The sequence below is a fragment of the Dendropsophus ebraccatus genome, chromosome 2 (genome assembly GCF_027789765.1).
Source record: "Dendropsophus ebraccatus isolate aDenEbr1 chromosome 2, aDenEbr1.pat, whole genome shotgun sequence".
NCBI lineage: Eukaryota > Metazoa > Chordata > Amphibia > Anura > Hylidae > Dendropsophus > Dendropsophus ebraccatus.
Window position 1 is genome coordinate 42,820,244 of NC_091455.1, and position 19,721 is coordinate 42,839,964.

The following is a 19,721-nucleotide window of genomic DNA, read 5'->3' on the forward strand; positions in this document are numbered from 1 at the left end:
GCTGTTATAGCGTTAAAATTGAGAAAAATCAGCTGTAGAATTGTAAAACACGATTGGCCTGGATGAGTGCCTATTCATTTTTTGATCAGAAGGTATACAGTAATAGAGTCAGGTTAAGGGGTAGACACTCGAGATCGAGTCGATCCGAACCCGAACTTTCGGCATAGCGGTGGCTGCTGAAGTTGGATAAAGCCCTAAGGCTATGTGGAAAACATGGATATAGTGATTGGCTGTATACATGTTTTCCAGACAACCTTAGAGCTTTATCCAAGTTCAGCAGCCCCCGCTAATCAAATGCCGAACGATCGGGTTCGGATGGACTCGAACCTGAACCCGGTTCGCTCATCTCTAGTAGACACCTTTGGCAAACTAATGGGTGCCAATCCCTAGTGTCAGATAATGTAGGCTATATAAGGCTATTAAACCCTTAAGGGGTACTCCAGTGAAAAAAAAGTCTTGATTTGTAATTTACTTTTATTTAAAAAAAAAAAAACTCCAGTCTTTCAGTACTTATCAGCTGCTGTATGTCCTGCAGGAAGTGGTGTATTTTTTCCAGTCTAGAGAGCAGGAGAGATTTTCTATGGACAGTTCCTGACATGGACAGAGGTGGCAGGCTTGATATTTTTTAATAGAAGTAAATTACAAATTTCTGGTACTTTCTGACACCAGGAGATAAGGAGATTATTGTTGCACTTGTAACTAGGTCTGTGTCGGCCTACAGATAGGTCTGCATGGGACCAGTGTATACAGGATGATAGGATTTTAGTTAAGATTTGCTACTTGTTCCACCTTTTTGTTTTGGTTGCATTGGGCCAATAGAAAATAAAGATTTGATACTAAAGGTGTGAATTGCCTTTAATCTAACTTGACCTTTGTAAGTTTATACTGGTTGCATTTCTTTCTCTTATAGGTGTTGCAGCTACAGCGAGGCAGGAAATCTGTAGAGATGACTGGAAGTTCACTGCACAAGCAGCTGACAGATTTACAGAACAAACACTCCAAGGTTCAGCAGGAAAACTCCCTCTTGCGTGTAGAGAAGAACCATTTGGTCGAGCACATCTCCCAGCTACATAAACAGGTATGCGCTCAAAGCGTGCAAACCTCCTATTCACTGGGCACACAATGGGTGGGGGGAGTGCTGCTTACTATGTGTGACCCCTCAGAAAAGGCTAACCAGGACACATCTGAGGTCAGCCACAAAATAGGAAGAAGTTTGTTTATGTCACTTCGGTTTTTGTTATGTGAGATATTTTTAACTTTTCTTCATCTATTATATTTCCTGTATAACAAAAAAATTGTTTTAAAGGGGTACTCCGACCCTTTAACATTTTTGCTTTGGTGCTGGGGCAGCATAGAAAATAACAGACCTCCTATTCTTCCCCAACCATGGTCTCCCATGTTGCTCTTTGGGTCCCCCGCTGACTGCTCTGACTTCTATGGCTGTATCCATGTTTTCCAGCCACTGGGAGTCAAGTGCCAAGCATTTGGTTTGCTAGTTATTACGTATTTATATAATGCAGTTTCCATTGCATGTAGCATTATATTGGGGCGACAAATTGAGTGTTTACGGCCGTTGTTTTGAGCATATAATAACGGACATTGTTTATCATACTTTGTTGGCCCTTATTGCAATGATGGCCGTTGGTACATTAGTTGAGCTTGAGTGTGGTTATTTTTAAAGGTCCATTAAGTTTTGTTGAAAAGATGATGAAAGAATGACCCAAAAAAAAAATCTGAAATAACAGCGATCATTTGCTAAATTACGGCCACCAATAAATGTCCACTGCAAACAACAGCCGTTATTCTATGCATTGGCTAAACTAGCGGTCGTTGTTTCCATAGACTTAAAATATTGGCTGTGATTCTACCTATGAGCCAGTGTGTGAACATGGCCTTACACAGGAAGATGTGCAGCCAATACATACATAGCCATACATTTTAAAGCCAGTTCAAAAGATGCAGTCCGATGGGGCGTTTCCTGCTCCTCGGCTGATCGTTGTCACTTTTACACAGGCCACTCACACGGAGCATTTCTAGCAACGCTCTTGGCTGATAATCGGCCTGTGTAAAAGGCCCTTTACATTCTATATGAAGATCAGGGAAAGAAGTATGGTAGGTGGGAGCAGTGCTGGAAAACTGGTTGTGGGACAGTTTTAGACTACCTTATAGTCTAGTCAGAAGAGGTAAGCGTGAAGGGCTTCAGAGGGTCAGATGGACTGAGGGAGGGAGTGTCAGAAGAGAAGGGAGGCACAACAGTATTCCTGTATGTGGAAGTGTGAGAGTGTGAGTATCTTATCGTCACATACCAGAAGGTGGATGCTCTAAGCTACAATCTCTTAGGCTACATTAACTAAGGTTTGCTGTCAAAGGTACCACCTGGTCTTCACTCTTAAAGCATTACTGTTATTTGGAGGGACTTAACATCTAATCAGACATAATCAAGAAAGTAGAGTTCCAACAGCACCTGGGTACTAAGTCCAAGCGCCTTATAAGCAGAGTAGGTGGATGCACCCCGGAAAGTGCACAATCCCAAAGTGGACACAGGAATGGCTTGGAAAAAGGTAGACTCCTACAGCATCTGTAGTAAATGCAGAACGCAGGCTTTATTTCCATTACCTGGTAAAAAGAGCAACGCTTCAACCCACACGGGTCTGTATCAAGCAGGCTGCTGTAGGAGTCTATCTTTTTCCATCTCATCAAACATGTCACAAGTAACTGATCACAGCGGGTGTCACTCTTGAGACCCACCACAATCCCGAGATACAGCCGTGCAGCCCTTCGCTTTATTCAGCCACCGGCTACATATCTGCGATTACACAGGAAGATGTGCAGCTGATAACAATTTTTTTTATTTTTTTTTGACAGGTTTAAAATCAGTGACCAAGCAATGACCAAGCCTCAGCTCAATCACTGGTCCTATTCCACAGGACGATATCTGCCTGATTTGGCAGCTTATCGTCACATGTAATAGTGCCTTATCTTATATAATGACAGATTTTAAACAATATTTATATTTAAACAATTATGGGCAATAGCTGACAGCGTTGCAACTTAATACATTCTGTGATATTGGACTTTTGTCCCATTGTCGGCTAAATCTCCGTGTTTCCAGCATGATTTATAGCACCAATTGCACACAAACATTTGTCACTTTGCAAGTGCGGTTTATTGTTGTACACTTTTTTTGAAAAATAAATGTTAGCTTAGTCTGGAACAACGTGTGGATAGTTTGATCACTTGTGCTGTCATATTCTGGCCAGTTGTATGGTCAGCTTTAAGTGTGAGGGCTGATTGACATGTTCTCCCTCTGCAACCCGCTTTTATAGAGGGGATAGTGGGGAGTGTTGCCAACAGATAAGGATATTTCACATATGGAAGGAAAAGGGGGGGGGGGGGGGAGAGAAGCTCAATTACTTCCATGTTTAGTTACAGGAACCAGGGCTGATATACAGTCAGGAATTGCAGCTACAGCTCATGAAGTTGTGTAATATTTTACATAAAGAACCCCTAAAACGAGAGCTACTCTTTATAAGTTTAACACACTACAGCTTACTTAGTAGATTACATACAGTGCATTGAGCGTTCTATATATGTGTGGTGCTTGGCTGTGTTCGTAGCACGCTTGTGGTATAAGGCCCTGATGGAAGGTTGCTATCAGTGCTACTGTGCAGCTCAGCCAGAGGTGGTATAGTCGTGACGCCAGTGCTAGTCCAGCACACAGGTGTGATATTGGTACCTGCTTTATGTTGTGGCTGGCTGTACCCCCCAATGGTCGGTGACCTGCCGGGTTGTGATGGGTCCCTTGGGCTCTTGTCACAAAAGTCCTGAGTGGCAATCGACCACAGAAAGGGAAAAAATAACTCAAGGTGTGCGGCTAGTGTGTATAGGTGCTGGTGTGGAGGAAAAGATGACTGAGTCCCTGAGTAATAGAAAAATATAACAGCTTTACTGTACAGAAACACTTTGGAAGCAGTAGAGAAATCTTTACACAGACTTTAGTGCTTGAACTCTTTCTACTGTGGAGATGCTTGAGGAAGTAGAGTAGAGTAGAGGTAGTTGTAGTGGTGCTTGAACAGTTAAAAGTAGAGTAGAATAGTGTAGAGGAGAGGAGTTCAATCCAATCCAATCGTGATCGTCCAATCTGATGGTGTCACCAGAGGAAGGTGCAGACCACCTCAAATGTAATATTGTATGGTCTGTTTAACAGGAAGTCATATTACTATACATAAGTCCTTCAGAGATGCACATTGCAGCAGCTCCTTACTCTACTTTTATGGAGTTCATGGATATAACTGGTTTAACAATAGGTAGCAATAATGATTTACACAGTAAAGGGAAGTCTGACGGGAGAAGATAAAACAGGGAAGTGCAGACTTCACAGAGGTGAGTTTTGTAATCTTAAATATCTGGAGATGATTGTGCCATAATATCTGTGAAGACGATGGCACAAGACCCATTATGAAAGCCTTCCATATTGTGTAATGTAAGTAAACATATACACCTCACTGCTTAAGAACGAGGACATAAAAAACCATCAATTCCTTTCAAAAAGACCTGCTGTGGACTTAAAGGGGTACTCCAGCGGGGGGGGCACTTTTTTGCTGGGACCGGGGAGGAGGTGGCTGAGGGAAAAGACGTCCACTCACCTCCCCGGTTCCAGCGGCGGGTCCCGCATTACGGCGCTCCGGTGCCCGGTTCCTGGACACTTCCTGGTGTCTGACGTGGCCCAAGATGATACGTCTCAGGTCTCCTCAGCCAGTCAGTGACAGAGGCGGGATCTGAGCGGACTTGAAACGGATCCCGCCTCCATCACTGACTGGCTGAGCGGACCTGAGACGGGACCCGCTGCTGGAACCGGGGAGGTGAGTGGACGTCTTTTCCCTCAGCCACCTCCTCCCCGGTCCCAGCAAAAAAGTGCCCCCCTCCCGCTGGAGTACCCCTTTAACAGTCTGTGGGCCTGCAGGTACAACCGGACAAGAAATGCAGTAAAATCACAACTCAGACTTCAGTTTTTCCCAATAGGGATATGTCAGAAGGGTCCTTAAAGTGATATTGTCACCCTCTTTACTCTATGTGTGGTTCTCCACACCACCCACAAGCTTAGATGTTGCACATTCGATATATATCTGTATAAAACTTGTCTGTGTCTTCTTTCTGCTCTAAAATTGCTTAAAGAGTCACTGTCATATTTTTATTTTTTTCAAAAATCAATAGTCCAGGCGATTTTAAGAAACTTTTGGTTTATTAGGCAAATATGCCATTATCTGCATTCAAAAAGCCTTCTCCCAGGTCCCCCCCTCCCTCCTCTTTTTCATTCACTGCAAAATATCAGGAAATTGTGTCTTGTTGCATCAGACACAACCCTGTCTGTTCTATAGAGAGGGGAGGGGGGAGGAGGAAAAAGGGAGATGAGTCGGCAGCAGAGAGCAGAGAACAAAGGATTACACAGCAGGGGGCTGCATGAAAGCGCTATTAAGAGATCAGAGAGGTCAGTGTTGACTGTCAGAGGAGATAGCCAGTGATGTAGCTGTAAATTAACTCTTTGTTGTCCTGTTTTGGTGCCTCATCTTCCTCTATACACAATTATGAAGACAGGGGGGAGAGCTTCAAACTGCTTTTTCGTGATAAAAATGCATTTTTCGGCTAATAAACCCAACTACAAAGTTTCTTAAAATCGCCTGTACTATTGATTTATGCAAAAAAAAATTAAACGACAGTCACACTTTAATTTCATCAGTGAACAGTGCCACCTGGGTGAAGCTTCATGGCAGTTGGGCCTTCACCCCAGCGTGGAGATGGGCCCAACTGCTGTGAAGTCCCGCCTAGATGACACTGTCCACTGATTATCTGAAGTGAGAAAAAGGTGGATGCAGCTGATTCTGAGATATCCTCCTGAATAACATGTACAATAAGGAGTCCTCTCCGTTTTGTGCATGAGCTCAGTAGTCCTAGATATTCATGAGCATGAGAAGACTCCGCCCACCAGCTGCTGATTGGCAGTTATCGATCCATGCTGTGTGTAGGCAGTCAACTGTCAATCAGCAGCCAGAGGGCGGGAGGAGTTGTGCGCCACAAATCCCCTTTTCCATTCTCTGATACCCTTCATGATACCATATAATGTAATTCTAAGCAAAAAATTTGGGGAGTTGAAAAAAATCCACAGTTCTGCAACCTTCATTGAGTTTTGTTTTTATGTCATTGACTCTTTTTAATATGAGTTTATTTAAAGGGAACCTGTCACCCCCGGTGCCGGGGTGACAGGCTCCCGACCCCCCGCTAGAGCACCTTATACGTACCTGATGGCGCCGGGTCCCGCTTCTTGAGATGGTCCAGTGACAGAAATGTCAGTGCCCGAAGCCAGGCGCGCGCGCCAACGCTCATAGAGAATGACGGAGTGTCAGACTCACCAGTCATTCTCTATGAGAGTTGTACTCATCTCAGGAGCGTGCGCGCCGAGCTTCGGGCGCTGAAATCTCCGTCACCCGACCATCTCAAGAAGCGTGACCCGGCGCGATCAGGTACATATAAGGTGCTCTAGCGGAGGGTCGGGAGCCTGTCACCCCGGCACCGGGGGTGACAGCTTCCCTTTAAATAAACTCATATTAAAAAGAGTCAATGACATAAAAACAAAACTCAATGAAGGTTGCAGAAGTGTGGATTTTTTTTCAACTCCCCAAATTTTTTGCTTAGAATTACATTATATGGTATCATGAAGGGGGGAGACAGGTCCTCTTTAACATTTTTTTTTTATTACATTTTTAGGCCTCCTCCTTAGACTTGAACATGTAATCACAGTACACCACAATACTATAGTGTATTTGAGCATAGTTGTGGTCACCATGAGGCCTTCACAAAGCTCCCTGCTTCATTGACAATTTGCCGCCATGCTCTGTTGTGAAAAGGGAGGGGCACATGGCACTTAACCGCTAGATGTTGAGGTTGGTATTGACTGCTGCATCTAGGGGGTTTAAAGGCCAGGACTGGAGTTATCGCCATAGCAGATGGCAGCCAGCATGTGCCGTAAAACCTACTCCATACTTTCTCGGCACACATCTACTGAAAATATATGATAGAATTTGCCAATGTATAAGGCTATGTTCTGTCACTGTATATCTTTACACCAAATATACATTGTGTAGAAGAGAGGTTATGACATTATGCATATCTGCCATATGAATGATGGACATGGCTTCCAGCATTCAGAGATGAACAGAGCTGCTTGCTACATGTATATAACCATGAGACTTTTTATGATCTATATTCTCTGAAATGTTGTAAAGGCAGGAAATAATTCTATATGATACACTTATGTTCAGCTATATACCCATCATCTGGTGTGGACCAGTACATGGACGTAAAGTGCTATATACCGGTAAGTTATTGTGGTGTTGCCCTGGTTGCCGTTGGTATACACAACATAGGATCTATGGTTGGGTAGCAGATGTCAGTGCGCTGCCTCGGGGTCTAAGCAGATATGGCATAGGAAGTGTGTGGTCTGTAAACCTGAATTTCTTGTTTCCTCTTCAAATTATTCATGGGCAGCTGGTGAGCAGGGCAGGTGGGGGAGGACGCTCGCCAGAGAACTCTGGACGATCCTCTCCCCCCATTGTACTCTTCCTGCTTTACTCATCCCCTCAGAGTTAGTGCTTCCTTTTAATTAACTTTTTTTCTCCATTTTGGTAGAACATTGTATGTAGTTGGAATAATTTATTATATAAAATAATGTGATGGTCTTATAACAACTCTTCTGTTCCAAACTTTTGGGTCCAAAACGAAACAATACAACTAACTTTTCTGAAGTTGTATCTCATATATAATTTAGAATCTACAAGTCTATGAATAAAACATGTAACTGTAAATGTAGTGATCCCTATTTTATGTAATGATGTGCTCTACAATATATGAGATACAATATAACTAAGGCTATGTTCACACTACGTATATTTCAGTCAGTATTGTGGTCCTCATATTGCAACCAAAACCAGGAGTGGATTAAAAACACAGAAAGGATCTGTTCACACAATGTTGAAATTGAGTGGATGGCCGCCATATAACAGTAAATAACGGCCATTATTTTCAATATAACAGCCGTTGTTTTAAAATAACAGCAAATATCTGCCATTAAATGGCGGCCATCCACTCAATTTCAACATTGTGTGAACAGATCCGTTCTGTGTGTTTTTAATCCACTCCTGGTTTTGGTTGCAATATGAGGACCACAATACTGACTGAAATATACATAGTGTGAACATAGCCTAAAAGTAGAATAATACCATTGGCCGCCTGGTATTAGCCATCATATATATGATCACTACAATTTCAGATATATGCGACCTATTCACAGTTATGACACAGCGACCAGTGTACAACAGATGGACATGGCACAGAGGATTACAGCACTAATGTCTTTAGAGGGGCCGGCAGCCAGTGACATGAATGGCTTCTTTGAGTCCTGACCCTGTATCTGACAAAGCTTATGAAAAGTATAGTTAAGAGATATTACAGTGGGATATTTGCCTGTCAAGTAAATTAAGGGCACAGTGCCTATTTCTGGCGGAAGCCCGAAACTGATCCCTTTTGCAATTGATTGATAGATTTACATTAGTACATTTACTCTGGTAATTCAGGTTCCTTGCTGTATATCTGCTCCTGTGATATATAGTATTCCAAGATTTATTACCAGTTGGTGCTAATAAGGGGGTGTTCCCACGTTCGGTGCACAGTTCGTACATATGGGTAATGTCTACTGGACGGAGTCTGGAGCTCCCAACATCACCATTCATTTTGATGCTAGGATCTCCAAAACCTTTTAAATGATGATGCCAGGAGTTCCAAATTCAAAGTGGATTTTTTTTCACAATAACCTTAAGGCCAGGTTCTCACGCTGTATGAACTTCATTTATTTTTAATTGGAATGCGGGCACAATCGGGTGTGCCCACATTTCAATTACCCATAGCATAGCCGGAGCCGCACTTTACATTATCTGCACTGTCAGTTTTTTGTGTGGCCATATGGAATCCTGGCCGGAGTGTATACAATGTGTACGCACTCCGGCCCGGATTCAATAGCAATTAAAGTGATCAGCAAATTCATTAAATAATGTCAGTGGCTGCAAAACTGCAACTTTGACGTTATTTAATAAATTAATATGTTGTGTGAACTTAGCCTAAGGATGATGTGTAGAGGCACCTTGGATACTTGGTGAAATTCACCTGTGGACTCTTCACAAGCTCATTTAGCTGTCAGGAGGTATAGTCTTGTCATCTACAGTCCTGTTGTTCTATACAACATGAAGTTAGTTTACACGTCACGTTATGAATTTGTTCTGCTTGGCCAAATTACTAGCAATATACTGTATATTATATCAGTTGACTAGATGACTCTTTGTATCTCTCTCTTCTTCATCCTCTTCTTATTGATTTCTTCTAATTACCAACGTTCCATTCTCTCTCTTCCCTCTCTTCGGGCTGTATTACTCGGCCCAATGATGTAATGTAAGCAAACGCTGATCTGTTAGATCAGCATTAGCTTACTGAGCCCCTATACAGCTTGATAATCGTGCACCAAGGGCTTTGTTTATATAGTTAGTGATGTCCATGCAGTCTTTGCCTAATAAGTGTAACATAATAAACTTATACATATCTCTCCGCACTTCCTGATGTCATTGTTTGTCTGTATGGCAAGGTGGGTCTTATCCATTAAGTTCTGACACCCCCTTGTTCTAATTGAAATTATATGATGCAGTTTTTTTTTTATTTCTTTTAGATTTTTGCTTTTTTATGCTCTAAGTCATCTATCTTTAGCTAAATGTTGTCTTTGCAACTACCCTCTCTTCAAAGCAGTATTTCAAAGAATAGGGGGTCAGTATCAAATGTTTGAGGAGGCACTACACAGCGCCAATAAACTGCAGGCAGCTCTTACTCCAGAACAATAAGGAATGTTAAAATCGAATACGTCTGGGCAGCCCCCATACACATAACATGGTAAGTCACTACTACCAAAACCATCAGGTTTGGCCATCATTTATCTAATATGTATGGCCAGCCTAACAAGACAGTCCAGTTTTTCCCAGACTAGTTGGAGGTGTCTGACTTTCCTCTCTCCATAGAGATAACATCCCTGTTCAGTGCAGACACAACTAGTATGTTAATAGACCAGGGGTAAGGGAGTATGATCTTTAGTGCAGCTAGTACATTCAATACTGCTTTTAGTTGGACAATTTTAAAGGTTTTGTGTCACAAAAAATTTGTCTATACTGATGCATTATATTAAATGTAACATATTTCACATTTACAAGCATTTCTTAAAATGTATAGTTTGAGAGATATAGACTTATGTGCTGCTTTCTTTCATAACTTGTTGCCCATGTTTAAAGGACAACTCCGGGGAAAAGCTTTTTCCAAGTAGCTGAAACACATTAAAAAGTTATATAACTTTGTAATATGCTTCAATCACCTATCTTCCCCCTTCCCTATCTTTTCCCCCCTCAACTCCCCACCAGGAAGTGAAGGAAATTCATTAATGACTGTTGACCCCCAGGCTGCTCTGTGGCAGCCATTTTGTGACAATGACATTATCAGAAGGCAAACTGGTCTAAGCCCTGTTAGGCCAGCCTCCCTTTGTCATATGACTCTCATTGGCTGAGCAAGGTGTAAGCCATCTAACAGTTCTACAGAGTCAGTTAGACATCACAGGAGAAAAAGTGCATCATGGTAAGGCCAAATCAGGAAGTGAAGAAAAAATGAAGCCACCAACTGGAGCTTTAGTTCAGTTTTTTTTTTTATTAGCGCTGGAGTTGTCCTTTAAGGCCTGCAGGCATCCACTAGGCTGGGTCACTCATGCTTAGTTGAATCGCAGTCACATGATCTGTCCTATTCTGGCAGTAGGTTTTCACTTCACTTGCAAGCAAGGAGGATTGTGGGAAAGTGTCTGCACCGTTGCATGGCAACTGCAGGGTCGTTCAGAGAGGAAACCAGGAAGTAACTAGATGCATAGGGGGAAAAAAGGGTACAGCGATGTAAGCTACTGCTCCAAGATGGCTCATGTAAACTGTGTCTCTGGCCGGCAGTTTTTGCACTTTCTAATGCTGGGAGGGTTAACTACAGTTGGGTCATCAGCAATTTGACCTCAGATTAACAATCCCGGCAGTGCGGAGTGCAGAGACAGCCGGCCAGGGACACTGTTCACATGAGCCATCTTGGAAGAGATAGGGGAGCAGGGAGTTCAAAGCAGAGACAAAGTGAACAGCTTGCACACATTTTTCTGTGTCTTCAGCACAAAGCAGCAGTTTAGAACTGGGGGAAGGAGCCTGAAAGATAATAAGTATGGAAAGAATTGTTAGTCTCCAAAAGGGGGGATGATTCAACATGTATTTTACCTAAGCGGTACACCCCTTTAAACTTGATAGACGTATTCCCTTTTTTTTGATTACTACGTAACTTACGTAGTGCTGCCTTCTATGGAATCCCGGCCGGAGTGTATACACCTAGTATACACTCTGGCTGGGATCCTTAGCGGCACCGCAAGAAACTGACATGCGGTTGCAGAAAACCTGTCAATGGCCGCACGCTCCATTGGGTGCAGCATGAAATTAAGAAGTGGGCGCGCAAAGGCCAACACTTGATGAATTCGTTTGCTTTAGTAGCAGCTGCCAGATATTGGTTGCTACATTTCAGTTGGCATATATATATACATTACTGAAGATCTCAATCTAGGTTTTGTATACAAATGGGCGAACATTGCTTTTTTGCTTTTACCTGATAGGTAGGCTAAAGTAAGGAGAAGATTTCTTAGAATTTCCCAGTAATGCTGTAGATCTGAGCTAGGGAACCATAGCTCTTCAGCTGTTGCAAAACTACAACTCCCATCATGCTTGGACAACCAAAGCTAAAGCTTTGGCTGTCCAGGCATGATGGGAGTTGTAGTTTTGCAACAGCTGGAGGGCCAAAGGTTCCCTACCCCTGCTGTAGATGGTCTCACCAAGGATGGAGGTCCATGAAATCTCACTGCGCATGACCAGTTAAACATGGTTAGACTTTGTTCTATTGACCCGCTTCATAGAAAACCATCATGTGTTTCATATTTGTTGCTACGTTAACATGGTTTAGGTCACAAGCCATCTGTGTGCGTCCTCCACCCCACCACCAGGCTCCCAGAATTCATTAATAAACTTCCTTCCCTACATCGCCCGGCCATTGAACACACCAGTAGCTCTTTGAACCAGAAAACAAATGTTTTCATTCTTTTCAGATTGCAGAGAAGAATGATGAAATCTGGCGTATGCAGGGTCATGTGGACAGCTTGTGCTACGATATGGATAGCCTGAAGCTCCGCAGAGATCTGGATGGCTCTTCTGACAAAGAGGCCTGGCAGCAGCTCTCCACCATCAGTCACAATGTAGAGAAACTTGCGGCGGAGATGAGCGTGAATTAGTCACTTCAGTGCACTTTTTCTATATACCCTTTTATCCTGAGTAGAGATTTCAGATTGTATTATACATAGTAAATGAATACATTGCTTACATGTTGCATTCTTTCAATCACAATATATCTCACTAGATAGACATGGTATTTTATTTTCTGAGGATAAATTGTAGGTGCCATTTCAGATAGCAGCCCAAAACTATATTCCTTATGTCAGGCAGTGCTTATTCTATATATATGAGGGAGAAGTACAAAGACAATGTGTAATCCATTACCTAATGGGGTTGTCACTAGGGATGAGCGCAAACATGCTCAATTCCGATCAGTCAACATTTGATTAGCAGTGGCTAAAGAAGTTGGATGCAGCCCTAGGGAGTCCTGGAAAACATAGATACAGCCCATGGCCTCATTTACACACTGTATAACAGCGGGCGTTCTGTGACACAGCCTTGTCACCGAATGGCCGCTGTGTGAAGTTTACCCCAGCTGATACTGCAGATGAACATAATTTCTTTTGAATTGGAATGCAGGCACATTCAGGTGTGCCCGCGTTACAATTAACCACAGCAGACAATGTAAAGTGCGGCCAGAGTCTGCACAGTCAATTTTAGGCGGCCACTATTCAATGAAGAGCGGGTGCAAAAACTGACCTGACATAATTAAAGCAACCGGCTGATGTCATTATATAACAGGTTTGCAACGACGGCCGTTGCTTAATAAAATTATACGTTGTGAGAATGTGGCATACGGCAGTATCCATGTTTTTCTGGACTCCCTAGGGTTGCATCCAACTTCTTTAGCCACTTGTATTCAAATGCGGAACGGTTGCACTTGAACATGCTTGCGTTCATCTCTGGTAAGGATTCCTTTAAAACCATATGGAAAGTAATGTTTTTGCTACATTTACTCATTGTAGCTTTGCCTGAAATTTACCTAAGCCATTGTTTGACAAATAAGACTCTCAAACATTGTTTGTATATCACATTATTCTTTTTATCTCTTCATCATCATATCATTTTCATCATTTCATTTTTCATTTTATTGGACTTAACATATATCAATAAATTGATTGTGTACTCTTTTTGTTTGGTTTTGGTCTTTACATGTGTTTTATTCTATTGTGTAGCCCCAATGCATTACCTCCCGTGTAACTGAGGGGATATCATTACACTGGGGGTGTTGGGCCTGCCTACAGTGCATAGAACGGCCTAAGTGCACATGAAGAAACCGACACCGATTGCAGGAACCGGCAGCATTTTGAAAAATGGATCGCACCACGGGGTCCAAGCAGGAAAAAGTGGCAGTGAGCATGAAACGCTGTTCCAAGGGTGTACGCGCCCGCAAGTCCACCTGTCCTCCCTGACCCCTTCTGATGTGTTGTGCTGAATAGAGAGTAACAAGCCTGAAGATTCGGTGAGCGCCCCGGTTGTCTTTCATCTTCATTGTTACATGTTTGCCTCTTTACCTCTTTCCCGGAGCACCTCCATTGCAGGCATTTTGGGGGAGATTTATCAAACATGGTGTAAAGTGAAACTGGCTCAGTTGCCCCTAGCAACCAATCAGGTTCCACCTTTCATTCCTCGCAGAAAATGAAAGGTGGAATCTGATAGGTTGCTAGGGGCAACTGAGCCAGTTTCACTTTACACCATGTTTGATAAATCTCCCCCTTTGTGTCTGGTCCAGTAAACTTACCCAGCGTTACTGCAGCAGTGCCGACTACACTACATACCTACATTTTCCAAGAAATTTTTTTTTATTATACTCAGAAAAACATGGAATGCTAAGCGGTCATAATGCATAAAAGCAGATCTATAGGCCACAGGTTATATTTCGGCATATTCTTCATTCGCCTGACCCTGGATTTTGCCTGGCGGCTTCCTTCTGGTGCTGAAATGCTTATTCACCAAATAATCGGCCGTGATAAAGGGCCAACAATCAGCTGATGAGCAATCAGGCGCACGCACCTTGGCTGATTCCATCTTTTCTGCAGGCAGTAAAATCATCATTATTGGCCATACATCTCTCTGTTTTCAGTACATGTGCATCTGATAATAATGTATTTAAATGGTTGCACAAATGTTTTAGCAATCATTTGAGCTGCCCAGCCAAGCAATTAGTCGTGCATTGTAAAGGCACTGCAGCACTCATTTGCGGATGTTCTTATCCACATATCGGAGAAGGTCCAAGGACCCTTAGGGTCATATTTAGAGATGAGCGAACCTGTCACTAGTTGGGGTTCGCATGAACCCAAACGATCAGCATTTCAATCCCTCTGCCCAGAGAAGGTGGATGAAAGCCTGAGGACTGCCGGAAAAACATGGATACAGCCTATGGCTGGGTTCACACTACGTATATTTCAGTCAGTATTTTGGTCCTCATATTGCAACCAAAACCAGGAGTGGATTAAAAACACAGAAAGGCTCTGTTCACACAATGGTGAAATTGAGTGGATTACCGCCATACAACAGTAAATAACGGCCATTATTTCAATACAACAGCTGTTTTAAAATAACAGCAAATATTTGCCATTAAATGGAGGCCATCCACTCAATTTCACCATTGTGTGAACAGATTCTTTCTGTGTTTTCAATCCACTCCTGGTTTTGGTTGCAATATGAGGACCACAATACTGACTGAAATATATGTAGTTTGAACCCAGCCTATAGCTGTATCCATGTTTTCCAGGCAGTCCTCGGGCTGCAACCACCTTCTCGAGGCAGCAAACCCAAACTTTCGCCAGCTTCGCTCATCTCTATTCATATTACATAGGCCAACAAGTAAGCGAGAACCAATCTTGTAGATCAGTGGTCATATAGAGAACCCATTACATGCCGTCATACATACAGTTGCTGGATGTTTTGGGCAGCCCTTTGCTTACATAATTTTTTCGCTGCACGTTCCCTGTTACACGGGGCAATGTATAGCTGACACACAGCTGTTTTTGACCCTTTAGAGCTGTGAGTGGCTCACAAACTGTTTTACATAGGGCAGCAGCTCACCAAGTAATAGGGCCCTATCGTTCTTTGTTGGCAGCACATTCCCTTTATACACAGGGAAATCCGATGCCAATAAACACTGATGTTAAGGTCCACCTGAAGGGTGTGATTAGTTGACAAATGAGTTAGCTTGTTGACTGATCACTGTAACATTTTCACTGACCAATGATCAGGAACAAGTGTTCATGGGAATGCTCATTCACCCGACCACTGGACCTCAAAACATATTGAAATACAGGTCTCTGTACAAGCCATTAGAGTTCCACCACTCTCCAGCCTTCAAGCTCCCGTTCAATGGAAACTGCATACTTCATCCTACTGGGGGTGATCCCACCATGGGGGTGATCTCTAGTTGACCAAACAGTCACCGATTAACCTGTTCCACTGAGGAGGCTTCCCATGAATGTTCAGGTTTTTGATAATAATACCAGAACAAAGAGGATAAGTGAAACCCGTTCTTTATACCGTCTCACCTTATGTCATCCACACAGTCAAAGACTGTAACAGAACCTGAAGGTGTACGGGCACCCTTAATGTGTGAATGCATTATGTGAAACATGTAAAAAGCCACAAATTGAAGTTGTTACTGCAATTTTAACAACGTTAACAGAATTTTTACAGGGGTTTTCGTGAAAATCTCTGCAGATGTGTGAACACAGCCTAAAGATCTGGCCTGATTCTGTCATCTGCTCAAATACATCTTGGTTTATAGGTAACTACTATGCAAAGGAACTGAAGGAAGAGCAGCTGCATGTGGATGAAATTATTCACACATGTAGTGGCCAACAATTCCATTACTGTATTTTCTTGGGAGAGGGTGGGAAGGGGGTCCATGGTGACATTGTTCTTCAAAGACAAACAGTATAAGCAATGGAGGATTATCCTGGGAGTTACTTTTATGAAGTTGGAATATGGAATATTGGTACGACACTTGGGAAAGGCAACGATTCTAAGAATGAAGAATGTTGGTTGCACATGTCAAAAGCAAAAAAGCAAAAAACATGACTCTCCATCATTATAGAGAGCTGAGTTGCCATGTTGAAAGGAATAAGGGCCCTATTACACAGGACGATTATCTTGCGAAAAATTGTTATATTGTTTAAACGATAATCGTCCTTATTGCAGGTAACGATTGAAAAATCGTTTGTGTGTGTCATTGAGCGTTGATTTAGATCTGACCCTAAGAACATTGTTAATTGTTCGAAATGGAGAGAGAGGAGCAGCTGCACATCACACCTATGGCTGATACTAATGCTGCTAAGCCTATTTTAAAAAAACAACTTCAGGATGTTGGAATATGAATAGATCAAGCCATATTGCCCCGTGTACCAACGTGCAGGTCTCCTGGTTCACACGGGTCCCTACGCTAACTCCACACTGTGTCGGTCAGTGACCGCCACCCCCCCAAAGCTTGCACATGCAGGGAAGGGAGGCAAAGGAATGGCCCTGCAACCCCCATGTCACAGGACCAGACCCAAAGTGCCCCCCAAAAAGTCCCATCCAGCACCACCGGCGAGGAAGGCTGCCCCCAAACAACACAAGTATGGATATGGTATTACACTCACCAAAAACTGCTGCAGACAGAATGGGAAAAACATGGAGGTACTGTCGTGTGAGCACAGGTATATGCTCTGCTGACTTAGGTCACATGGGTCTTTTAAAGGGGAGTGCCAGCTGCCCAGAAAGGGGAGAAAAATACAAAATCCGACATGGAGAGAGAGGAGCAGCTGCACATCACACCTATGGCTGATACTAATGCTGCTAAGCCTATTTTAAAAAACCAACTTCAGGATGTTGGAATATGAATTGATCAAGCCATATCGCCCCGTGTACCAACGTGCAGGTCTCCTGGTTCACACGGGTCCCTATGCTAACTCCACACCGTGTGGGTCAGTGACCGCCACCCCCGCAAAGCGTGCACATGCAGGGAAGGAAGGCCATGATATGGCCTTTTGTAATTCTCCCTTTCTCAGCAGTTGGCACTCCCCTTCATAAGACCAACGTGACCCAAATTAGCAGAACACACCTGTGCTCACACGTTAGTACCTCCATGTTTTCCCATTCTGTCTGCAGCAGTGTGGTGAGTGTAATACCATATTCATACTTGTGTTATTTGGGGGCAGCCTTCTCTGCCGGCAGTGTCTGTGTGGGGCATTTTGGGTTTGGTCCTGTGACAGTGGGGTTGCAGGGCCATTCCATGGCCTCACTTCCCAGCATGTGCACACTTTGCGGGGGAGGCAGTCGCTGACTGACACGGTACAGTTAGTGTAGGGACCCGTGTAAACCAGGATACCTGCACATGGTACACGGGGCATATTGGTTTGATCAAATTGTATACCCAATTCCTGGTGTTTGTTTTTAAAATAGCTTAGCGGCTTTAGCATCAGCCATAGGTGTGAGGTGCAGCTGCACTCTTCTCTCCTTTTTACAGTTAATTTTTCGCCTCCCACGTCAATTTGGCTAGGGAAAAGGGGGGGGGGGCAAATTTAAGACCGACAAACAAGCACGCTGGTCTTGATAAATCCCCCCCAAGACTTCAACTTTTGACGTGTCTCTATGACCATTTATTTTTTTTATGACATGTATGCTTTAATAAACCATATAAATTTTATCATTTTTTTATATTTCCAAAATACTTTTAAATTAATCTTAAATGGATATTCCAGGCAAGCGGTGTTTTTTACAATATAGCTGGGTATGGAGTGTTGGGCTCAGTCAATGATTGGTTGGGCAAGCCTGCACCGTTATCGCCCCAGCACCCGTAAGAAGCCGAATAAGGGACAGAGCAGCAGGATTGCAGTGGCAATTGCAGCGTGAGAGCCAGGGAGGTAAGTTTACTTTATTATGTTAAAAAAGCCCATGCCCAGCTATATTGTAAAAAACACCCCTTGCCCAAAATACCCTTTAAGGCTATGTTCATACATAGTAAGAGACCAGCCGTTCCATGACCCGGCCAGGTCACGGAACGACCGGTCTCTGAAAAGATCATCCCGAAGATCATCACTCCTTCATCAGAACTCCCCACTGCACACTATGGAGCGTGCGTCCCGAGCCGCTCGCCCCATAGTGTGCACTGACAGGGTTTTTTGCGGCCGCTGACGTGTCAGTTGTTGTGCAACAACGGCCATAGTTTTACGAAAAAATACTTAGTGTGAACATAGCCTAAGGTACGTGCCCACAGGGCGGATACACTGCAGATTTGAATGCATGTATTTTCAGCCGTAAAGAAAAAATAAAATCAGCTGATTTTCATTTTTAAAAAATGGCTTGAAAAAATTGTCAATTTTTTACTGGCAGTGCTAATTTAAAAGAAATACTTTGTGTGAACATGACCTAAATAATTTTAAGCATATAGTATGGATTTGATCTTCAGGTCTGTCTGTAAAAGCTTTGCAATGATTAATGCCAAAATCTGCCGTGGAGGTGTAGACCCCCAGGGGTTACCTGTTCACTCGTGTCTTAGCCAATCTTCACTGTATTATAGATATATTGGAGTCATCCAACTGCGAGTCTATAGTCCTGTCAGGGATAAAGATTTAGGATTTCAGTAATTAACTTCTTAGTGTTCTAGCTGCGGATTATTGATTGCTCCAATGCTAATGAAGGAAATTGTGAAAGTGGCGGCTTGTGACTGGTGAGAGGTGGCAGGAGTGTGAAGGTCGGTCACTACTCCCATCTGTCGCATGCTTATTCCTTATACTTAATAGAAATGCATTGCTTTTAATTAGTCTTCTTGCTGGTCTTGGGTAATTAACGATGATTAATACTAATTAAAGAGGGCAGGGTTAGTGTCTGCATAATGTCCTGTAGATGAATGTAATATCATGTCATTAGGTTGTAGTTATTCATTGTGAGGAAAGACTGCAGAATTATTAAAACTTAATGATGGTGCTATGAAGTTATTATTACAGGTTACAGTTATGAAGCATATAAAATAAAACACCATGAAGCACAAGCATAAGCTGACTTCAGATCATTAACCACCTGTTGTAATCATTGCTTTTACTGGTGATAATTCTTCATCTCTCCTTACACCTTGTGAGTGGTGTCACTATATGCTACCCTGGCTGGTGTTCTATAGGTATTGTCATTGACAATGTGTTGGTGAATGTTAGGAGAACATTACCAGCAGTAAGGGCCAGTTCACACGGAGCAAAAGCGTCGGATCTCTCTGCCTCGGAATCCCGCCTGCCTCAGTGTGACACTGTTCCTTTAAGGGAGGGCTTGCACGCCTCTGCTCTCTGCACTTATAGAATTGACATGTTAATTCTTTGAGCGGAAAGCGACGGAACCGGAGGCACG

At 43.1% G+C, this 19,721-nt stretch overlaps 1 protein-coding gene across 2 annotated transcripts in view; it reads left to right on the plus strand.

Annotated features, from left to right (window-relative positions):
- Nucleotides 1-12,506, plus strand: part of LOC138783139 (paramyosin-like) — a 52,625-nt gene extending 40,119 nt beyond the window's left edge. For both annotated transcript variants that reach the window (XM_069957433.1, XM_069957432.1), the window contains 2 exons: nt 911-1,078; nt 12,251-12,506. In XM_069957433.1, the coding sequence (XP_069813534.1) occupies nt 911-1,078; nt 12,251-12,433 (351 nt within the window). In that variant the 3' untranslated portion in view covers nt 12,434-12,506. The remainder of the gene's footprint in view (nt 1-910; nt 1,079-12,250) is intronic.
- The last annotated feature ends 7,215 nt before the right edge of the window (nt 12,507-19,721 follow it).